Source organism: Antrostomus carolinensis, unplaced genomic scaffold, assembly GCF_000700745.2.
Source record: "Antrostomus carolinensis isolate BGI_N321 unplaced genomic scaffold, ASM70074v2 scaffold8186, whole genome shotgun sequence".
NCBI classification, from domain to species: domain Eukaryota; kingdom Metazoa; phylum Chordata; class Aves; order Caprimulgiformes; family Caprimulgidae; genus Antrostomus; species Antrostomus carolinensis.
The window spans coordinates 38,944-58,433 of NW_010319722.1; the positions used below are offsets into that span (position 1 = coordinate 38,944).

The 19,490-nt window shown below is 41.3% G+C and overlaps 1 protein-coding gene across 1 annotated transcript in view; it reads left to right on the plus strand.

The window, feature by feature from the left end:
- Nucleotides 1–16,914, plus strand: part of NF1 (neurofibromin 1) — a gene marked incomplete at its 5' end in the record, with an annotated part of 55,709 nt that extends 38,795 nt beyond the window's left edge. Inside the window, 17 exons of the mRNA XM_029085281.1 lie at nt 639–853; nt 1,063–1,124; nt 1,236–1,350; nt 2,043–2,144; nt 3,102–3,242; nt 3,602–3,728; nt 4,226–4,357; nt 4,895–5,030; nt 5,850–6,007; nt 6,925–7,047; nt 7,754–7,881; nt 8,557–8,657; nt 9,837–9,979; nt 10,181–10,227; nt 11,033–11,249; nt 13,469–13,519; nt 16,772–16,914. Of these exons, the coding sequence (XP_028941114.1) occupies nt 639–853; nt 1,063–1,124; nt 1,236–1,350; nt 2,043–2,144; nt 3,102–3,242; nt 3,602–3,728; nt 4,226–4,357; nt 4,895–5,030; nt 5,850–6,007; nt 6,925–7,047; nt 7,754–7,881; nt 8,557–8,657; nt 9,837–9,979; nt 10,181–10,227; nt 11,033–11,249; nt 13,469–13,519; nt 16,772–16,914 (2,141 nt within the window). The remainder of the gene's footprint in view (nt 1–638; nt 854–1,062; nt 1,125–1,235; nt 1,351–2,042; nt 2,145–3,101; nt 3,243–3,601; nt 3,729–4,225; nt 4,358–4,894; nt 5,031–5,849; nt 6,008–6,924; nt 7,048–7,753; nt 7,882–8,556; nt 8,658–9,836; nt 9,980–10,180; nt 10,228–11,032; nt 11,250–13,468; nt 13,520–16,771) is intronic.
- Nucleotides 16,915–19,490: the final 2,576 nt, after the last annotated feature.

The window sequence follows — 19,490 nt, forward strand, 5'->3', positions numbered from 1 at the left end:
TTGTGCAGAAAAAATTTAAAAGTTTATGTAATCTTGTCTTTTTTAAGTATCTGAAATCTCATTTTATATCTATAGATATCAACAGAGTGAGCATATGAATGCACACACAGCCATACATTTATACGTATAAAGAAAAGCTTTCATTTGACACACAAAGACAAACCTTCCTGTTTAAACAATGAAGTTTGTGTGTGAAATGAAGTGTGCTGAAATTAAATGAAAATACAGAACTGTACAAATATTCAGTGCTAGTAGCAGGGCTGCCATTTTCTGCTCATATAAGTGGCTTTCTTCATTTTGGTGCCAGAGCCAAAAGCAGAATTTGGTTGCAGTTTGAACTGACATTCCTGTTGGTATTTCAAAGCAGGAACTCTCCAGGTTCCCATTTTCTGAAGCAGTGTGAGGAGAAGTCTCACAGAAACACATCTGTAAACAAGTTCCTTCCTACCTGTGTTCAGAATACATCTCCCTGGTGACTGGTTTCAACAGCAGCAAAGAAAATTCCAGTATTGGAAGGTGCCAAGTGACATATAGGATAATTATCTATTCTTGTGTTCATGGGAGGGTGAGTCTAAGAGTGTTGAAATATGGATTAGATTTCAGTGGTTTAAATTTAATATGTAAAAATTTTTCAACAGAGGAGACCAAGCAAGTTTTAAGGCTGAGCTTGACTGAGTTCTCTCTGCCCAAATTTTATTTGCTGTTTGGGATCAGCAAAGTGAAATCGGCCGCAGTGATAGCGTTCCGATCCAGCTATCGAGACAGATCGTTTTCACCTGGCTCCTATGAACGGGAGACTTTCGCACTGACTTCATTGGAAACTGTTACTGAGGCTTTGTTGGAGATCATGGAGGTATGTGATTCCAAACAAAACTAACGATCCATCAGGGAAAGCGGCGCTGCTAACGCTTCCTGCAGGCAGGCGCCGCAGTGGGATGTGCCTTCCAGGCTGTAATCAGTAGTTAAGTAGCTGACTTCCAAGAACTAAGCTAACTGCACTTTCTGAATTTTAAAAAGAATTTCTTAATGTTATCTGTATTCAAACAATATGATTCTTTTTAGGCTTGTATGAGGGATATTCCAACGTGCAAGTGGCTGGACCAGTGGACTGAACTAGCTCAGAAGTATGTTGTAGATCTCAAAACATAACCCCTGCCCGCCTCTGTCGTGTATTTAGAATTCTCAGCTTCTCACTATACTGCCTTTTTAATCCCATGTACTCTGTTTCTTTGCAGGTTTGCATTCCAATATAACCCATCCCTGCAGCCCAGAGCACTTGTTGTCTTTGGCTGTATAAGTAAACGTGTCTCTCATGGACAAATAAAACAAATAATCCGAATTCTTAGCAAGGTAATAGACCCATGTACCTTAAATCGATTTGGTGGCAATAAGTTTCATCAGTGCTGCGACTTCTCGAGTAACAATAGTTTTCAATATTGAGTTTAAAATTTGAGACACTGTGAGATTGATCCAGAAGAGTCATTATTTAAATAAATGTGAATTTTTCTGTTAAGGCATTTAGCTGCATGTACATGATTCACAATGTCTTTCTTTTTTTAAAGGAAGTCAATAATCTAATGAGTTACAAGTAAAGACAATAAAAAGCAGGGCATTCATATAAGAAAACTCTGAAGCAGGCTGCCTGGCTTGGTAATGATGTTCCCTGTTTTCTAAAGAAGATTGTGTTTCATAGCAAGTAAACAGTGTGCTAAATATATTTCCTTGAAGCATTTTATTAGAACTTTATGGACAAAACCATTAATTGAACAGCATCTGAATTGTAAAAGAGCTGTTATCTAATTCTTGCACCCTGTCCTGCACCCTTGATTTTTTAATACACTGTGCAGTCGCTTTCAGCAATACATACATCGCTTCGTGTAAATCTCCATTTGTAACAGTCCTTGAGAATTGGTTTAAAATGAGCTCAAGCTTTGTAAATTGAGAGCAACAATTATTGTTTAAAGCTTTGATCTTCTTTTTACAAAGCAAAATCGAATTATGATTGTATTTTTAATTACTGTCTTTTTTTCTCCTGCAACAAGGGACTTGAGAGCTGTTTAAAAGGCCCCGATAATTACAACAGCCAAGTTCTAATAGAAGCTACAGTTATCGCACTCACCAAGCTGCAGCCTCTTCTTAATAAGGTAAACAACTGGATTTTCAGAGTAAACAGAGAACATATTTTGTAAATGACATTATAATTATGGGTATAATCTCAAAAATGTAAGTGTTGTGGTATCTGAAGTTCACACTTCACTGCTGTGACTCACGCCTGAGTACTACAGATGGGACATAGGTCACAGATGTTTGGATGTAGGACCTGTGCGAAGGCTTTGGAAATGCTTCCGGATGTTCTGGGCTGCTGCGTCAGACTGGGCCGGGGCAGAGGCCCTGCACAGGCTGGCTTAAGTCTTTCCAGGAGATTTTCAGTCTTGGCTTTCAAATGTTTCATTGCCAATATCTGCTCTTCAGATCATGGCGTGTGATAAATGTGAGCCTGCCCCGATTTGGTGTGACGTTAGCCATCCACGTGTTCCTTTCGCGTTCATTATTTGATAGCATAGCAGTGGGTATGCTGTTAGTGAAGAGCCTCGTGTGTTTATTGTTAGTAAAGAAAACTTGTTCCTAGAAAAATCTGCTGCTGAAGAGACCCAGGGTTTGTTGCGTGCCAGTTCTTTCCTGCACGCTTTTCTGATTTGGAGAAGAAATTGCCTGGGCAGTTACATGTGCAGAGTTGCAATCCATTCTCAATGGGGGCTCTCAAATTGATACCAAAAGACATGGTTCTGTTCAGTCTGGTGTGTTGGTCTATGTGTCTGACATTTTTGTGAGCAAGGGAAGGATTAAAAGAGAGAAGGAATGGCTGTGAGGGGCATGAAAGGCTGGAAATGAATTTGCTTTCTCCTGTTCACCTGTTAAGTGCATTAAGACTTATAGGTTGGTACGTACATCTGTGATGATGGAATAGATGTGATTGAGGACAGAACCTGCTACAGGGAGGATAGCAATGCATATGCAAAGCCATGTGTCAGTCTTACTTGTCTCTGACTTGCAGGAACTGGCTTGACAGTGAAATTGTGACTCTTTCCTTTTCCTTCTAGGACTCTCCTATGCACAAGGCCCTTTTCTGGGTAGCCATGGCAGTGCTGCAGCTGGATGAAGTGAACTTGTACTCAGCAGGTACAGCTCTGCTAGAGCAGAACCTGCACACCTTGGACAGCCTTCGGGTGTTCAATGACAAGGTGAGCAGTGAGCAGGCAGCTGTGACTAACCCTGCAGCTCATGGAAGTGGTTAGAGCTGTTAAAAAAGAAACAAATTCCTTGTCCTCGTGGACAGTAGTTAAGCAACTAAAACTGAAGTTTCCATTAGAAACTGTTTCACTTGCATAATACCAACACAGTTAGTTTTATCTTAGTAAAACCAAGATGTAGAGATAAAGCTCTTGTTTTTCTCTTCTAACTGGAACAGAAATGTATAGATGTGCTTTAGTCAAGAGTGTGTTTGCTATTGTCGTGTAAACTCTTAAAATTACTGTTTTGTCACTTGTATGATGAGTAACTTTCAATGAGGTACTCCTGTATTTTATTTTTTCTGGATCAGAGCCCAGAAGAAGTGTTTATGGAGATCAGGAGGCCATTGGAATGGCACTGCAAGCAGATGGACCATTTTGTTGGGCTAAATTTCAACTCCAACTTTAACTTTGCACTAGTGGGACACCTCCTGAAAGGTAAGAACACATGTTGCTGTTCATTTTAGATGAGCACTCTTAATTCAGAAATAAAAACAAGGCCTAGGATAAAGAGGAAAAAATGGGTGGTGGATTTAAAGTCACTTGGGTTTGAATAAATACAGGATTAAATGTTATTTGACTAAAGGACTTTGCCAGGTTTCCCATGGACGTGTTCTTCACTGCTTCCCCCAAGAATACTGTCTGTGGGTGTTTGCCTGTGTTCAGGCTCACTGTTTCTTTCAGAAGATTTCATTTGTGACGTAACAGATATAATATAGGCACAGACATTTGAAATTGTATTATTTTTGGGGAGAGGGACAGAAAAAGTTAGTCTTGAATGTGCAATTTCTGTTAGCATTGTGCTTCTTTACCCTTTACATGAAGTTTCCTGAGAACATGCTGAAAAATATTTATAAATATTTTCAAAATATTAACGCTTCATAAATACACATTAAAATTCAATACAATGTTTGGTTTCTTAACCTCATTTTTAGGGTACAGGCATCCTTCTCCTACCACTGTAGCAAGAACAGTAAGGATTTTACATACACTACTAACTCTGGTTAACAAACACAGGAACTGTGACAAGTTTGAGGTGAACACCCAGAGCGTGGCTTACCTAGCAGGTAAAAGTTAAAAAAACAAATATTCTTTTAAATTTCTGCTAACTGAAAAGGAATGGATTATTCTGGGAAATCTTACAACTTTAGATTGATAAAATTGTACCATCATAAAAGAAACTTGTAAGTGGGGTGGACAGGAGTCTGAGCGAGGCTGGGGTCCATCAGTTAAAGTTTTTTGTGGACTGAAGGCTTCCCAGCGCAGGACCTACCGTGCGACTTTGAAACTACTTCAGGGAGGCTGAAGGGTTCTTGGTTTAAATACTGAAGTTTGTGCCTTAGAACATTCAAATTTCTAGTGGTCTAGAAATAGAAATTGTCACCATGTGAGGGCAAATGTTTAAATCTGTAATTGTAACTGGATGGGGAATATAGTTCTTTTTAACTGGCTTACTTTTAGCCTGTACATTTCAGTAAGGTGTAATTACATCTCACAGGTTGTCTCTGTACTCAGTAAAAAACCTAAATTGATGGAATATTGCTTACATTCCTCAGTGTATTCCTACTGTGGAAAACTTACCTTAGCTTTCTTTGAATTTTTAGCATTGCTGACAGTATCTGAGGAAGTTCGAAGTCGCTGCAGCCTAAAACACAGGAAGTCTCTCTTGTTGACAGACGTTTCGATGGAAAATGTTCCTATGGATACATATCCCATACATCACAGTGACACTAGCTATAGGTTGGTTGTCTGACTTTTAGCTACATTACCAAGTCTCAATGTCTGTTTACTTTAGTAAGTTCTCTAAAGGTAACGTGTGGTGTATTGAAAACTGAAACGCACGTTCATCAGGCTGTTAATGTTCTGTTACTGGTTCCAGACCAACACGCTACTTGTGCTGTGATACTGTGGGCAAGAGTCACAGAGAAATTTGGGGGTTCCTGTGGGTTTAATTCTGAGATCGGTAAAGCTATTGCAGAACTCAACTGAAATAACTTAACTGGAGGTTCTTAACCTCTTTGCTAACTTTTCTCTACAAGACTTCATGTCACCTCATTTTTCATGTATATTGTAGAAGAAAGTTTTGCTTGTCCTTCTAAGAGCTTCAAGGCTTGTACTTTGTAATCACACTGTTATTGGGAAATCTTGACACCCTATAGCCTGTCTATAAGCAGCCATGGAGATAAGCTGAGAAATCACCCTCCAAGTGACATGGAGAGCCGGGTTCTCTCAATAGGGAGCACTTTACTCAGTATCTCTCTTTTTAGCATCCGGTGTGGAGTAGCTGATGATTAAATATCTTTCATCTTGCCTCATGGGCTGATTTGCTTGTGTTCTTTTCATTGCTTTATTTTTTCTCTTCAGCATTAGATGCATATCAGATTGTTAGTTTTCACTAGCTCAGATATTTTTGCAAGCAAAGTAATGATTGTTTCTTAATAAATATTTTTGGGAGATTAACCTGTTAGGAAAGACGGGTTTAATAAAGAGTTGAAAAATTTATGCCTAAATGTGCATAGTTTTAAAGATTTTCTTAATTTAATTTCTCTGTTCTTTCAGGACACTAAAGGAAAATCAACCATGGTCATCACCTAAGGGGTCAGACAGACATCTGGCTGCCAGTTACCCGACAGTGGGACAGATAAGCCCTCGAACACGAAAATCCATGAGTTTGGATATGGGGCAGCCTTCACAAGCGAACACTAAAAAGCTTCTAGGTTATTAAGATAACTCATTTTCTAACTCGTCTGCAGAATACCTCAGGAAATGTTACTGAAGAAAAATTATACTTCTATTTATTCTGACTTTCAGTGCTTATTCCCAATTCAGAGGAATACATGCAGTTTCTACACAATACAAATTAGAGAACACTGCAGTTAAAGAGGCCTAACAGTTCTTTTCATCACGAAGGGGGGGAGGCAAGAGTGATACTCAAAATGTGCAAGTTGAAGTGGAGAAAAAAGAAAAAAAAAAAGAAAAAAAAAAATGAAAAGAGATATTGCAGACACTGAAGAGCCCTACTGCTGATTTTCTGCCACCAGCCCTCTTTGAACAAAACCAAGGAGCTGGGTAGCTCAGCTTAGCTACTGTATTGAACCTTCTATCTTATGCTAGAAGAGATGGTCCCAAAACATTTTAGATGTTTTGGAAGCGATCTGATTGTTATTCATGGCTACTCAGTGCATCATGTTTACAAGCAAAGTCTTAATATCAGAGAAACAATATGGGTTGCTTCGCATAACTTGTGGTTACCCTTCCATGTCCTACGGTTTCTGTGGAAGAAGAGGGGCTTTTCTTTCATTACAGTCCTCTTACTGCTTCCTTTGCAGTAATCCCATTCTGGCGTGTGTATTCGATGGGATGTGTTGACCAGGAAACCATAGCATGCCCACAGCTCACATATTAGAATAAATTGCATGTTTTCCTCATGTGTATTGTGAAGCATTTTGGAAACTGTGATGGAGAGCGGCATGGTGTGATTGTATTGTCTCTACCATCCCCGAAAATGGTGAAAATGTCCCCAGATTCCTGTCAATATGTTGTAGATAGGAGAGCAGCTTGGCCAGAAAATCAGAAATAGTTAGAATATGGATTTAGGTTTAATGTTTTTAATTGCCTGATAAATTGTTTTTAGGTACAAGGAAAAGTTTTGACCATTTGATATCGGACACAAAGGCTCCTAAAAGGCAAGACATGGAATCTGGAATCACAACGCCTCCCAAAATGAGGAGAGTAGCCGAAAATGATTATGACATGGGTGAGAAACAGGACTAAGATTTTAAGAATAATACTAATTATAAATGCTTTGTATATATATACAAAGGATTATTTCTAAATTCAATGTTTATTTGCCTAGGGTACTACAAGGTAAGGGAGAAATATCTTCCTTAATGGTGGCTTCTGGAGAGTGCAGTCTTCCATATCACTGGCAAGTGAGGTTTGAATTGGAGCTGCTCAGTTTGCAGATGCGGAATAAAGGGCAGCTCTAACCTACTGCAAACAGGAGTGAAATGGAATAAATAAAATTTGGCTTTCTATGAATTAATAAGCCCTAGCTGCACATTTCTGCAGGAGATGGAACGTGTCCTGATGCCTAGAATGCCTCTCTTCATCTTCTCCCACATCTGCTTTCTGTGCCCCATCCCCAATTGCAATGCAAGACCAGGGTTCTTTGCTGTATCTGATGTCAGTCGCTGCCTGACCCTCAGTATGGTACCTGCCACCCCTGGGCCTGTATTTCACTGAAGAGGAAATTGGGGTTGTTCTTTGCCATTTGGTAATACATCCCATGTAACGGGCTGGCGCTGCTGCTGTGACAGCACAGTTGTTGGGTTTATCCTTTATGAAAAGGCTGGTGAACTCTGAAGTTTGCACAGGACTGAGTTTGCTGTGCAAGAGCTAATTGTGTCTTGGTTTGGATTTATTTTGCTTTGGATGAGTTGCTCTTTTTTTTTATCTGGCAGAAACCCAGAGAATATCACCACAGCAACACCCACATCTCCGAAAAGTTTCCGTTTCTGAGTCAAATGTCCTCCTAGATGAAGAAGTTCTGACTGACCCAAAAATTCAAGCACTGCTGCTTACAGTTCTTGTAAGCTTTCTTTCTGTCTATTGTCTTGTTATTTTTCTGATAGTCTTTTGTCTTCCAAAGCTCCATGGATGTTCCTTGCAGCGTTTCGAAATTCTTATGGAACACAATCACTGTGATATGCAAGTCTGTTCTTTTGTTGCCATTCTTACAGCTTTCTAGGAATCACTTTTAGAAATGTATTTAAATGCTCTTTGAGAGCAAATACTGAATTATTCTATATTGTTTTGTAGAACGTGTCCAACAGTTGTCTCTTTTTCCTGGTAGATTTTTATCATAAACTAATTTTATATAAGAAAAGGATATTAATATATTATACTTAAAGTGTTAAGAAGTGAAAATTGTTAGAATCCCAGCACAATTCAGTTTAAAAATTACTAACTAGCTATATAGCTACAGTATGATAGTGCTTTCTTCAGTTACCATTCCTGAGAGAATTCAGAAAGACTCAGTTGCCCACTTTAGTCAAAAACTGACTAGATGATTATTTTTTTCTTTGCCAGAAAATAAACTGTTTCTGACATACACATAAGTCCAAAGAGGACATAAATAAATCCTTTGTGATGCTGCTTTCAGCTATTCAGAAATCTTAAAACCTTAAACTACAACACAAGAAAAGCCTGTAAGCACTCAAATGAAATGAGAAGCGTGCTAATGTCATCCTTTCCATTGCGACAGGCAACGTTAGTGAAGTACACTACTGACGAGTTTGACCAGCGGATTCTGTATGAGTATTTAGCAGAAGCCAGTGTTGTCTTCCCAAAGGTCTTTCCTGTTGTGTAAGTATCTAAAACTCTGTTTGTGATGACTCTGTACTTGGCCATTCCTTAAAAGGTCTCTGGACTAGGACAAGCGTGTCAGATATTTACTCCTTTGTAGGTTACTAGCTGCAATCTGTCCCTGCCTTGTTGAGACAAATGTCCCCAGCAGCTTGAGAGTCGTCCTTTTCCCCCGTGTTAAATGCATGTAATGTTCTTACTAGAACAGGCATCTTCAGACCCCGCTGCTACAGATGGTCCTCAGAAGCGCTCCTCAGCCTCAGATCTTCAGGCAGGTTGGCAGAGTGTGGGTGAGCTCTGCACCACTGTTGCTAGGGAGACTGGCTCCTCCTGGAGCCATCGGCTCCTTCCAAAAGCTGTCAGCACCATTGCTGCCATTACTCTGGCCTGGTGACTTAGCGTGGCTTTGTCACTGACTTGATACTGCTCAGAATCCAATTACTTTTTAATATCTTCATACGTCTTTCTATACAAGTCAAGATCTTAAATATTATTTTCACCTCAGTCAGACTCAAGTTTTTAATTAGTACCCCAAGTATATAACAAAACCGATGTAAAGCACAGTTCAGGATACTCTTTGGATGTATTTATTCAGATATCTGTCAAAAGCAGTATTTGCTGGAGCCAATATACGTAAGGGAAACTCAGCTATTAGTAATGAAGATGAGTAGACTTTTAAAACTGCCCTGAGCATGATTTAAAAAGAATGCCACCTTTTGCTGGCTTCATAAAGTAATGGTCAAAGTACACACGAGTTCTGTGAGTTACTGGAACCGCAATTGTGAGTAACTGGCATTTGTATTAATAAACCAGCCATGCCTGAGATCTGCAGGGGAGCTCAAATGAGACAGTACTCGCCCAAGTTGAAAAAGCTGTTTTGCAATTCCAGCTCTGACATGTACACAGATCCAGTGAATATTTTTTTTGTTGAAAATAATTAAAATATTTGCAATTTAAAATGCTAGGTAAATGCTTTAATGGGTTATATTGTTAGTACTACAGTTTTTTGAAAGTGTTATAGATTGTGAGAGTCCTCACTGAACATAAACAGGAATTGGTTAGTACTTCTAAAATCCCTGAGATTTTGAAAACCCCACTTCAACTGTTGTTTGCTAATGTCGGTTGGGAACGGCAGAATTATTTAATGAACAAAAAATAAGCCACTTCTCTTTTCTTCAGGCATAATTTATTGGATTCCAAGATCAATACCCTTTTATCGCTGTGCCAGGATCCAAATTTGTTGAATCCAATTCATGGGATTGTTCAGAGTGTTGTCTACCATGAAGAGTCTCCACCCCAATACCAAACTTCTTATTTGCAGAGTAAATATTTTTCCTTTTTTTAAAAAAAAAAACAAAAACCTGCTGTATTTTAAGTTAAATTTACTACTGAAAATGTTTCGGAATTATTGCAGCACTAATAGTGCCTCAGGAAATCCAGGTGATGTACGGTGTGTGCGTTCTAGTTGTTTGCTGTCAGCTGAGAACTGTGTTTTTTGTGTAACACTCCATGTGTTGTTGCAGGTTTTGGCTTTAATGGGCTCTGGAGGTTTGCTGGCCCATTTTCTAAGGTAAGAACAGTAGACTCTGTGGAAGCTCATCAGTGTTTTGCCTTCATTTTCTGTATAAAGCATTTGATGCTCCAGGAAAGATGTGGATAAGTGACAAGACATAGAATTTATATGAGCATGTTAATAATGTAAAGTTCACTTTTATAGCTAAAGCAGTTTTTGAGCCTGCATCAGATATTTTGAAGGTTAAATTACTGAAGTTGAGTAAAAACAGCCAGGTGTGTAAATGCTTTTCAGTGCTCCCAGGTTGACTGAGGGGCCTGGGATGTGCAGTGCGATTCAGAAAGTCGTGAGTTCATCGTGTGCGTCTTACAGCGTAAGGGATTAAATTGAGAAGAGTGATAATTCCATAAGGATAAATTCTCTGTTACAACAGAACAAATAAATCGAGCCCTGACCGTCTGTAATGCCATTTGTTCCCTCCTGTCATCGTAACAAGAAGGAGATGAGCAGAGCAGGCAGCATTCTGGGCGTTGGGCTTTGGGGCAGAGTTTGTGCTTTCAGTAACGTGTCAGGCGCAGGTAGTGGTGGCAGCTCAGCTCGTGGATGGAACGGCCTCTTTCCTGACCTCGCACTTCCACGTGCTACTGGAGTGACACCTACAAGTGGTCTTTCATATGTACATTTAGACTGATCTGGAAAAGACCACAAATCAGTTTTTACAGATACTCACATCAAATGCTTGTTAAAATTTTGGGGCAAAACCAGTGTGATTAGAGTGAGTGCTGGGGCAAAGCTCATCTTGACGGAGAAGTAGAAAGACAAGAACCAATCTGTTGGTTTTCTTTCCCCCGATCACCCGCAGCAAACACAAATCCCAGACTACGCTGAGCTCATCGTGAAGTTTCTTGATGCCTTGATTGACACGTATTTGCCTGGAATTGATGAGGAAACCAGTGAAGAATCTCTCCTGACACCCACATCTCCATATCCTCCTGCCGTGCAGAGCCAGCTCAGCATCACTGCTAACCTCAACCTTTCCAATTCCATGACCTCGCTCGCGACTTCCCAGCACTCCCCAGGTCAGTAGCTGTTCTGTACTGCGTAGGTAAGGGAAAGGCATTGAATTCACTGGTTTTGTAGCCAAGTACTCAGCCTCGTTGTCTCTCGGGATGTGTTGATGCATCAACCATCATTGCGTTCTTGAGTCAAATGAATATCAAACTGTTGACTTTGCTGTTTCACTGGTATTTCAGATGTTGGATTTTGTCCAGCACAAAACCTCTCTTCCAGGTCGTTATACGTGAAGGAAATAGCATTCAGTGCATCAGAACGAATAACAGCTGCATCTTAATACAGAACACATGCAGCAGCAGAGCCTTGAAAATTAATAAATATAAATGTATAATAATTATATTTTGCAAGGAGGATAATACCTATCTGGGCACTGCAAGGTAGCACATATTAGAAAAAATAATCCAGAACTGTGCTTTCCAGGGAAAAAAATGAAAAAAGAGAGTATAAATTACTCAGTATAGCAGATGAAGTGTAAGCCAGAGGAAATTAAATGGGAAGAAAATGTAATTTATGTCAAAGAAATCTTCCTGAAGTGATTTTGGATTAGTGTCTCGTATATCAAGGAAATTCTCTACTTTTCTTTGTCATAAAAATTATACTGTGTGATATTTCTTAAATGATGGTTTAACTATTGCAGTTCTCAACAATGAAGTCGATCATCCCTTTTTTTTTTCTGCTTTGTTTCTGACCTTGATGGAAGGCTCACACCACTTGTATTTAGGTGTATTTACGGAGGTGTTTTGGGTTTTTTCACTCTCTTGTTTACTGGTTTCTGCCAGCCCTGAAATAAGCTCGACTTAGCTGCACTTAGCTCTGCTCAAGAAATCTGGTCTTCCAGACTATCCATTTGCTCACAGATGCTACGCGTGGTTCTTGTTCAGTATGATGAGTTTTGCCGTGGTGCAACGTCAGACAGTGCTCTGTGTCTGAATAACTTTGGAGTAGTGATTTCTATTTTATTTTATGCAGTGAAAGGTGATTACCACTTTTTGCTCTTTTTCTATTCCTTCTTCCTTTGATAGATAAGAGGAAGGAATTAATCCAGCTCCTCAGAAATTTCTATGAAGTGTTCTACAAACAGATGGCTTTTATCAAATGGTGGTTAAGAGCCCATCTCCTCAGATGGAGTGAGGAGCTAGTGAACTTGTTACCTGGTTCAGACTAGTGAGTCTGTAATAATGCATTTATGACACTCTCTGATGGTTTGCTTGTAAATTAAATTTTAAAAGACCATTCTGAAGGCCAGGGATGACTAATAGTTCCATTTTTTCCATCAGCCTTGTAGGTGTTTCCAGCTAGTGTGAAACAGCCTTAAGTGGTTACTACTTTATGAAAGCCTTGTGCTTAACATTTAATCTAAGTGGTATTTTCCCATCCTCTCTTACTATTTATTAGTGTCTTGCCTATTTCCTTGAGTTCTCACTTCATTCTAGCAATTTGAATACAGAGACTTGGGGTTTGATCAGGGGATCTCCAGCTTTCTCAAACTGTGGACCAGGTCACAGCATGGAGCTTTTCATTTTGCTCCTTCATCCCACGTTTATGACATTGCTCCACTTTAATCACATACAGTTTCACTAGTTTAAACTGGTATGACAACCAGTGCAACTTCACATAAAACGTGCTTTGCTTTTTAAGCGGTTTAATTGTATTAAAAATTTAATTGATCTTCTGGTACCGTAAACAGCTCCATACCTGCATACGTGAATTTTGCATTCTCGTTAACTGTGCCTAGAGGTGTGTGAGGCGTCGTCATTGCTGTACACACAGAGGCAAGAGCGAGGGAGTAAGCAGTGAAAAACCTAGTAACTGCCACCACAAAAATAACTGGTGAAAGAATTGTAGAATATGCAGGAAAGACGGGGCCACAGGATTTCTCGAAACAGCAAGGCAACTATGGGACTAGTAATGGATGCAGATCAGTCATCCACTTACTCTGACTGGAGAACTGCTGAGCAAGAAAATCAAGTATTTATCAGTGCGGAGTTACTTCATCACACTGAGTTAAAGAAGCGGTTTCAGCCAAGTGAGTTGTTTATTATGGTTACAAATACATTAAGTTGCAGATACATGAAAAATTATTTTCTTGCATCTGAAAACCACTAGGCAAGATCATTGTTTGTACCTGTTTTGTCTGTCATCATTACCTTTTCCTTCCCTCCTCTTCCCCTTGTCATGGACATTATTCACTTACTTTTTTTTCTTTCATTCTGTGTCTGTGAAGCTTCTCTGCCTTGCTCTAAATCTGCAGTTTTCATGCAGCTTCCTCATCAAGGTACACTACTTTCATCATATTTGCATGAAATACTGCTTGATGTGCTTTAGGGTTGGGCTGGTGGCATGAGAAGTGGTTTTACTGATCCTTCTGACACGGGAATGGCTTCAGTGTTAGCACTCAGCTGCTGCATTTCTTGCGTGATGCTAATAATATCTGATGATAGAGCAGGCAAAGACAGGCAGTCACATCCTTAAGAACAAGATAAATGTGGTAATAGAGAAGTGGATTCTTGGTATGTGAAATTACTCTGCTGCAGGTATTAAGCTAAAATGAAGAACTACTTCATGTGAGCTCTTTAGATTCACAGGAAGTCAGCTTTAACTTCAGTTACACAGCACGGGAAAACAGGCACGAGTTCTTTGGACTAAATTGCAGCAGACAGGAGCTCAACGAAATGGGTGCTCGACACCATCTGATTTCTGCTTCTATATGGAGAAATAAGAAAAAGCTGCAGAAGAGGGTTTTTTGCCCACACCTGTGGGTTGCTTCCTGTTCTCATCGTAGTTTGGTGGTTTCTGTAAGTTCACCCACACAAGGAGAGGAAGGATGATGTAGCCTGCAGCCAGCCTCTGGCTGGAGTTTTAAAATTGTCCCTATACGTGTGTGAAATGTGGGGTGTATTATTTATTCTTGTTAATGCCAATGAGAATCAATTTCTTAGAGGAATGAGACAGAACTGTGGGAGGAATCCTTCATACTAATAGGATTTTGTTCTAACCTTTTATTTGCTGTCAGACATCCCAGTTTTTGCTGCTGCTTGTACTTTTAGCCTCTCGCATAAAAACACCCTTCCTGCTCTTCACTCCAGTGCTGCACAGGTACCATAAGCGGTGAGAGTGTTGCTCAACACACATCAAATGCATTCATTTTGTTGCAGAAATAATGTGACAGCTACACTAAGCTATTGCTGCAGGAATTATTAACTCATAGTAGCGTCAGCAGTAATTGATTGGAAGCATGCCTGCATTAAACAGAAGTCTCAGCTTTTATATCTTCACATTACTGTGTCCAAAGCTGTTAGAGGAACGGCTCATAACCCAAGGCTTTCATGTGTTGTCATCATGTCAGCATGAAGTTCACACTAAAGCAATTCATTTTTGAGGTTTGTTTGATGTGATTCTTTTAGCAGAATGTAAGAGTTACCTTGTCCTGCAGAGAACATCCAAAGCTTCTCAGAAAAGCACATGCAATGGGTATGAAGCCTGTCTGGTTTCATCCTCATCTTGTTCTCCATCAGCCTCCTCCTGCCTTTGGTGGAGCTGAGCTTATAGCAGTTCTTGTAAAGATTTCCAGACCCACCTGCTCTGTGTGTGTTTCCTGGTAATGCCCTGCTTAGAAAATGTTTTTTTTAGTTGTCCTTGTCAAGTTAATTGTTGATTTTATATATATATATATATATATAGATATATATAGATAGATATATCTCAATTTGGCAGTGTTTAGATCATTGTAATTGTTTCCTGTACTTTGACAATTCACTCTCCAAGTGGATACCTGCAGCAGTTCTATTTCTGCTGTATGCAAAATAAGGCAGTTAAGCCTTTCATGCCCCCTGGCAATGAGACAAAGTCCTCCAAACACTGATTTGTATGTCTTGTACCTTTACTGATCTCTATTTGTGAGCCAAGGTTGGGTGTTGTGGGGATCTCTAGGTACTTGAATCTTCTCTGGTGGGAAGAACGAGCCTCTGGCATTGCAGGAGAACTTTGCAGGTTCAGAAATGAACCTTCCTCACTCTTGTTTAACAGCAGTCACTGATTTTCAGCTGGAAGGAGCCCGTAGATTTGACAGTCTGTCAGCTCTTCCTCCTAGAGAATGTAAAGATACTTGAAGATTCTTGAGTCAAGAAGACACTTGAGTCAAATTCTTTCATGTGCTCAGTCTTCTTAAAACTAGAGCCAGAAAGGGCTTTGTGGCCTGGAAGACTTGAGTGTTTTCAGTGGGTGCAGATGCTGGTACGAATGCTTTGTGGATGGAGGGGATCCCTTCATCTGCCATGTGACTGTTTATGCTATTTCCCATATTCAATACAATTCCTCTTTCTGATTTAAGAGCTGACCAGGTGAGCTGGGTGAGCAGTTCAGACCGTCTCTTTTCCTGCTGTTGTCGGAAAGTAGCGCAGTAGTAGCCAGTGCCCATAGGCCAAAGTATTTTGTCTTTTATTGTTGCTATCAGCAAATTCAATCTGCTGCTTTAAGGGGAGAGAAAAGAAGATGATTTGAACGAGTCCTGTTGAGATGTGATAAGCGATGTGTAGGTGAGTGCGCAGATATCTGTGTGTGGGCATCGCACTTTAGCACGTGGAGGTGTTTTACCTGGTCAGCCTCTGGGCTCTCACTGCACACAGGGTCATACATCTGATCCTGAAAAATACAGAATAGCTGTATGGTGAGACATCATCGACAGCAAGGTGATAGTACATCTGCCTGAAATAGTGTCCTGAGCCTGGCTGGGGTGGAGTTAATGTTCTTCACAGCAGCTGGCATGGGGCTGTGTTTTAGGTTTGCAACCAGAAGGGTGCTGAGCTGTATCGGTGCAGGGCAGGGTGCTGAGCTGTGTCGGTGCAGGGCAGGCCCTGCTGTGATCCTCCCTCAGCCCTGTGAGCAGCCGAGTGGGCAGTGGGCTGGAGGGGGCCCAGCTCACTGGGGTGACAGGGGAGGGGACGGAGCGGCGCTGGGGCAGTTGGCCGGCTTTACCTGGGGCCTGGCTGGCACCACTCTGCCCACCAGGGATGGCGAGCGGTGGCCTTTGCATCACGTATTTTGTTTGGGTTTTTTTCTTCTTTTCTTCTTCCACTCTTCCCTCACGTACAATTCAAGTTTTTTCAATCTCTACCCCCGTGTTTTCTTGCCTTTTCCTCTTCCTCTCCTCTCCTGCCCCGCTGGGGCTGGGGGGGAACGAGCGAGCGGCTGTGTGGTGCTCGGGTACCTCCTGGGGCTCAGCTCCTACAAACCATCCTTGGGCTTTTTTAAAACACCTGGTGACCAGGTTCTGCAGCACTTTCCTGGGCATGCGCTGCTGCTGCAGCTTTGCGTTGCCAGATGCTGTTTGGAAGGAGCTGACACTTGTCAGTGCGGGGAGACCAGCGGCCGCATCAGCCCGTCTTCATCCAGACCGTGACCCCAGCGCGGGCGGGTCCCCGGCACCGCCTGTGTCCCCGCAGGAAAAGCCGCCGTGATGTCAAAGTGCTGTTGAGCTGGAGGAGGGGCCGCAGCGGCGGGGTTAACCTCGGTCCTTGTGTTTCCCCAGGGATCGACAAGGAGAACGTGGAGCTCTCTCCCACCGCCGGACACTCCAACAGCGGGAGGATGCGCCACGGCTCCGCCAGCCAAGTGCAAAAGCAGCGAAGTGCCGGCAGTTTCAAACGTCACAGCATCAAAAAGATTGTGTGACTCTTTCTTTTTAATTCTTTTTCTTTTCTTTTTGTTTTGTTTTGTTTTGGAAACTGACTGACATACACAGGGCTCTCCCAAGGGACCCTCCACCGGTTGTGATGCTGCACTTAATTTTTAAATTTCCCATCCTGTCAGCTGTGTTGCCAGATGATCAACTCTTGAACGTTGCCTGAATTTTCATGCCTTCGTTTCTTTCCTTCTGCTTTTGATGGAAGCCAGTGTTTGGGAACCGCTCATGCCGATCCTGAGGGACTCTGGCTGAGGGAGGTGTGGAGTTCCTGAGCGCTGCCGAGCTGCACCTTGTCCAGCTACGAAAGCCATTTCCCACGGACAGTTCTACTTTGCTTCTGTTATCTGCCTTGTTTGTTTCTTCTCTAAAGGAAAGTGTTAATCCTTAATCCCGTTTGCACACTTTTCGAGGTGGTGGCTTTGGGAGCTGGGGGAAGTTACTCTAATCCTGGTTTTAATTCAAACCTGTAAGATTTTTTAGCTGTGGACTTTTTTTTACCATACTTTAAAAGAAACTTATGATAGCCGCAGTACAATGAGCTTAACCAGAAGTGGTGGATTAGATTAAATTTCTAGTAATTAGCAATAAATTTGAGAGGACAAGGAGGCTGCATGAGTCTCTTCCATTCCCCAGACCATAGCTTCACATACTTGGACTGTATATGGACCAGATGGGACAAACTGGCTTTTTTCCAAAGCAAATTTTTTGTTGCTGTACTTTAACTGCACTAAACAAGGTTGTATAGTGGAAAGAAAATCACCGAGAACTGACTATTACGCTGTCATTGTAGCAGTGTTGAAAATTTATTGCTTCTTTCTTCCATTTAGCATATACTTTAGTTTTGCCCTTCCCAACAATATGCACCTTTGAGAAATTCCTGGCAGAATAACCCGTGAGGTATGGAGGGGAAAATGTAATGAATGAATTAACTTCCAGCTCTGGTGTTTGGCAAAGCTGCTTTTGTGCTGCCCAAGCAGTGATGTAAAAACAGTAATGTTTGCTTAAGGTACATGAATTGAAAAATAACTGACACTGTGTCAAATCCAGGTTACGTTTGAATGTTTGCGGTGCAATTCCCGGTATCCGCGCAGGCACCTGCGGTCAGACCCGTCTCGCAGAACTTCCAAGGGGTTTTAGTTCGTAAGGGTTCGTCCCTGGGGGTTACACAAAACTGAAATTGCTGTCACTGTGAAAGACTTGTCAGCTGCAGTCGTGTGTCGGCGATGGACGGCTGTGAGGACATGCTGCTATGCGATGCCGTGGCGAGGGGCAGCGCTGGGTGCTGCAGACGCGGGCTGGGAGCGTGCAGAGGGCTTGGAGGCGAGCAGAGAGTCGGGCAAGAAGGGCCTGATGTCACCCGGGCGCTCCTTGGAGGGCTGGGTGCATCTCCAGTTAAACTTCCCAGTTTTGGATCCCTGGTGTATGTTAGAAATTAACAATCCGTAAGTGGCTTTACAGGGGGGGGAAAGAAAGTATATCCACTATATAAAATAAAATCCTCTAGTGCAATTTTGTTAGTGGCTTTCAGTAAATCAAACTCCACAGCTAAATTATTAGAGAATGGTACAATTAAGTGTTCAGATTTTATTGATATAGCACATAATTCACATGTATCCACGCAGTAACAATGTAACATTTATGTAAATAAAAATACCTTTATTGTATTGATTCATAAAATAACAATTTAATTTCTTTAATTTGTTTACAGTCCTGGAAAAACTATGAACACAAACTTAATATGCAAATAATTTGCCAAAACAAAAGGGAAAACGTAGAATTAGCAGTGTTGAAATAGACACGTTGGAAAACACAGAGACTCTTTGCAACTAAACAGATTTTTAAATTCTTGGTCACGCAGGAGCCACAGCAGAGCTGTGGTTACTGAGCTGGTGCAGAACTGTGGAAGGGGTTGTGAGGCCAGAGCTGGACGCAGGAGCAGCGCCGTGTCCCATGCTGCGTCCTGAGCTGCGACACGCGCCAGACCCTGGGACTCACCGGTGTAAAAACCTTCCTCATCTCACACATCACGCTGCTCGGAGCCTCCTTCAGCGTCGCTGCCGCTTCGCGCTGGGTTACGCTGAACCCAGCTCATTCCAGCCCTTTCTGTTTTGGTGAAGACAATGAACTGTAGAAGCCTGAAGGTGTGTAGGTAGGAGGAAAAAAGAATCTCTTGTAAGGGTAATTTGCTGTCAGAAAAGCAGGTTTCAGTTGTTTCTCCTACAAGCAGATTTTCTCTAAACAGAAATAGTAATTCCAGGTGAACTGCCAAATCAGTTTTGTTTGGACTGGGTGCATTTGAGAGCAACTCTTTCAATATTTTCCATTGCCTATTAAAAAAAAAAAGTGTCCCTAAATTAGAATTAAAGCATTCTTTGAAATACATATAATGTGAAATCAAAATGGAAAAGATTAAAGTTACCTTTCACGTGAGAACTGGAACTACTCCAGGCTCTCAGTCTCAGCTGAATAAAACTGGTATCTTCATAAAGTGAGTCACCAAAATGTGATTTATTGGATTTCCTGGAAGGATGGGGAGTCAGTTAACGTTTTCCCTGTGTGGTTC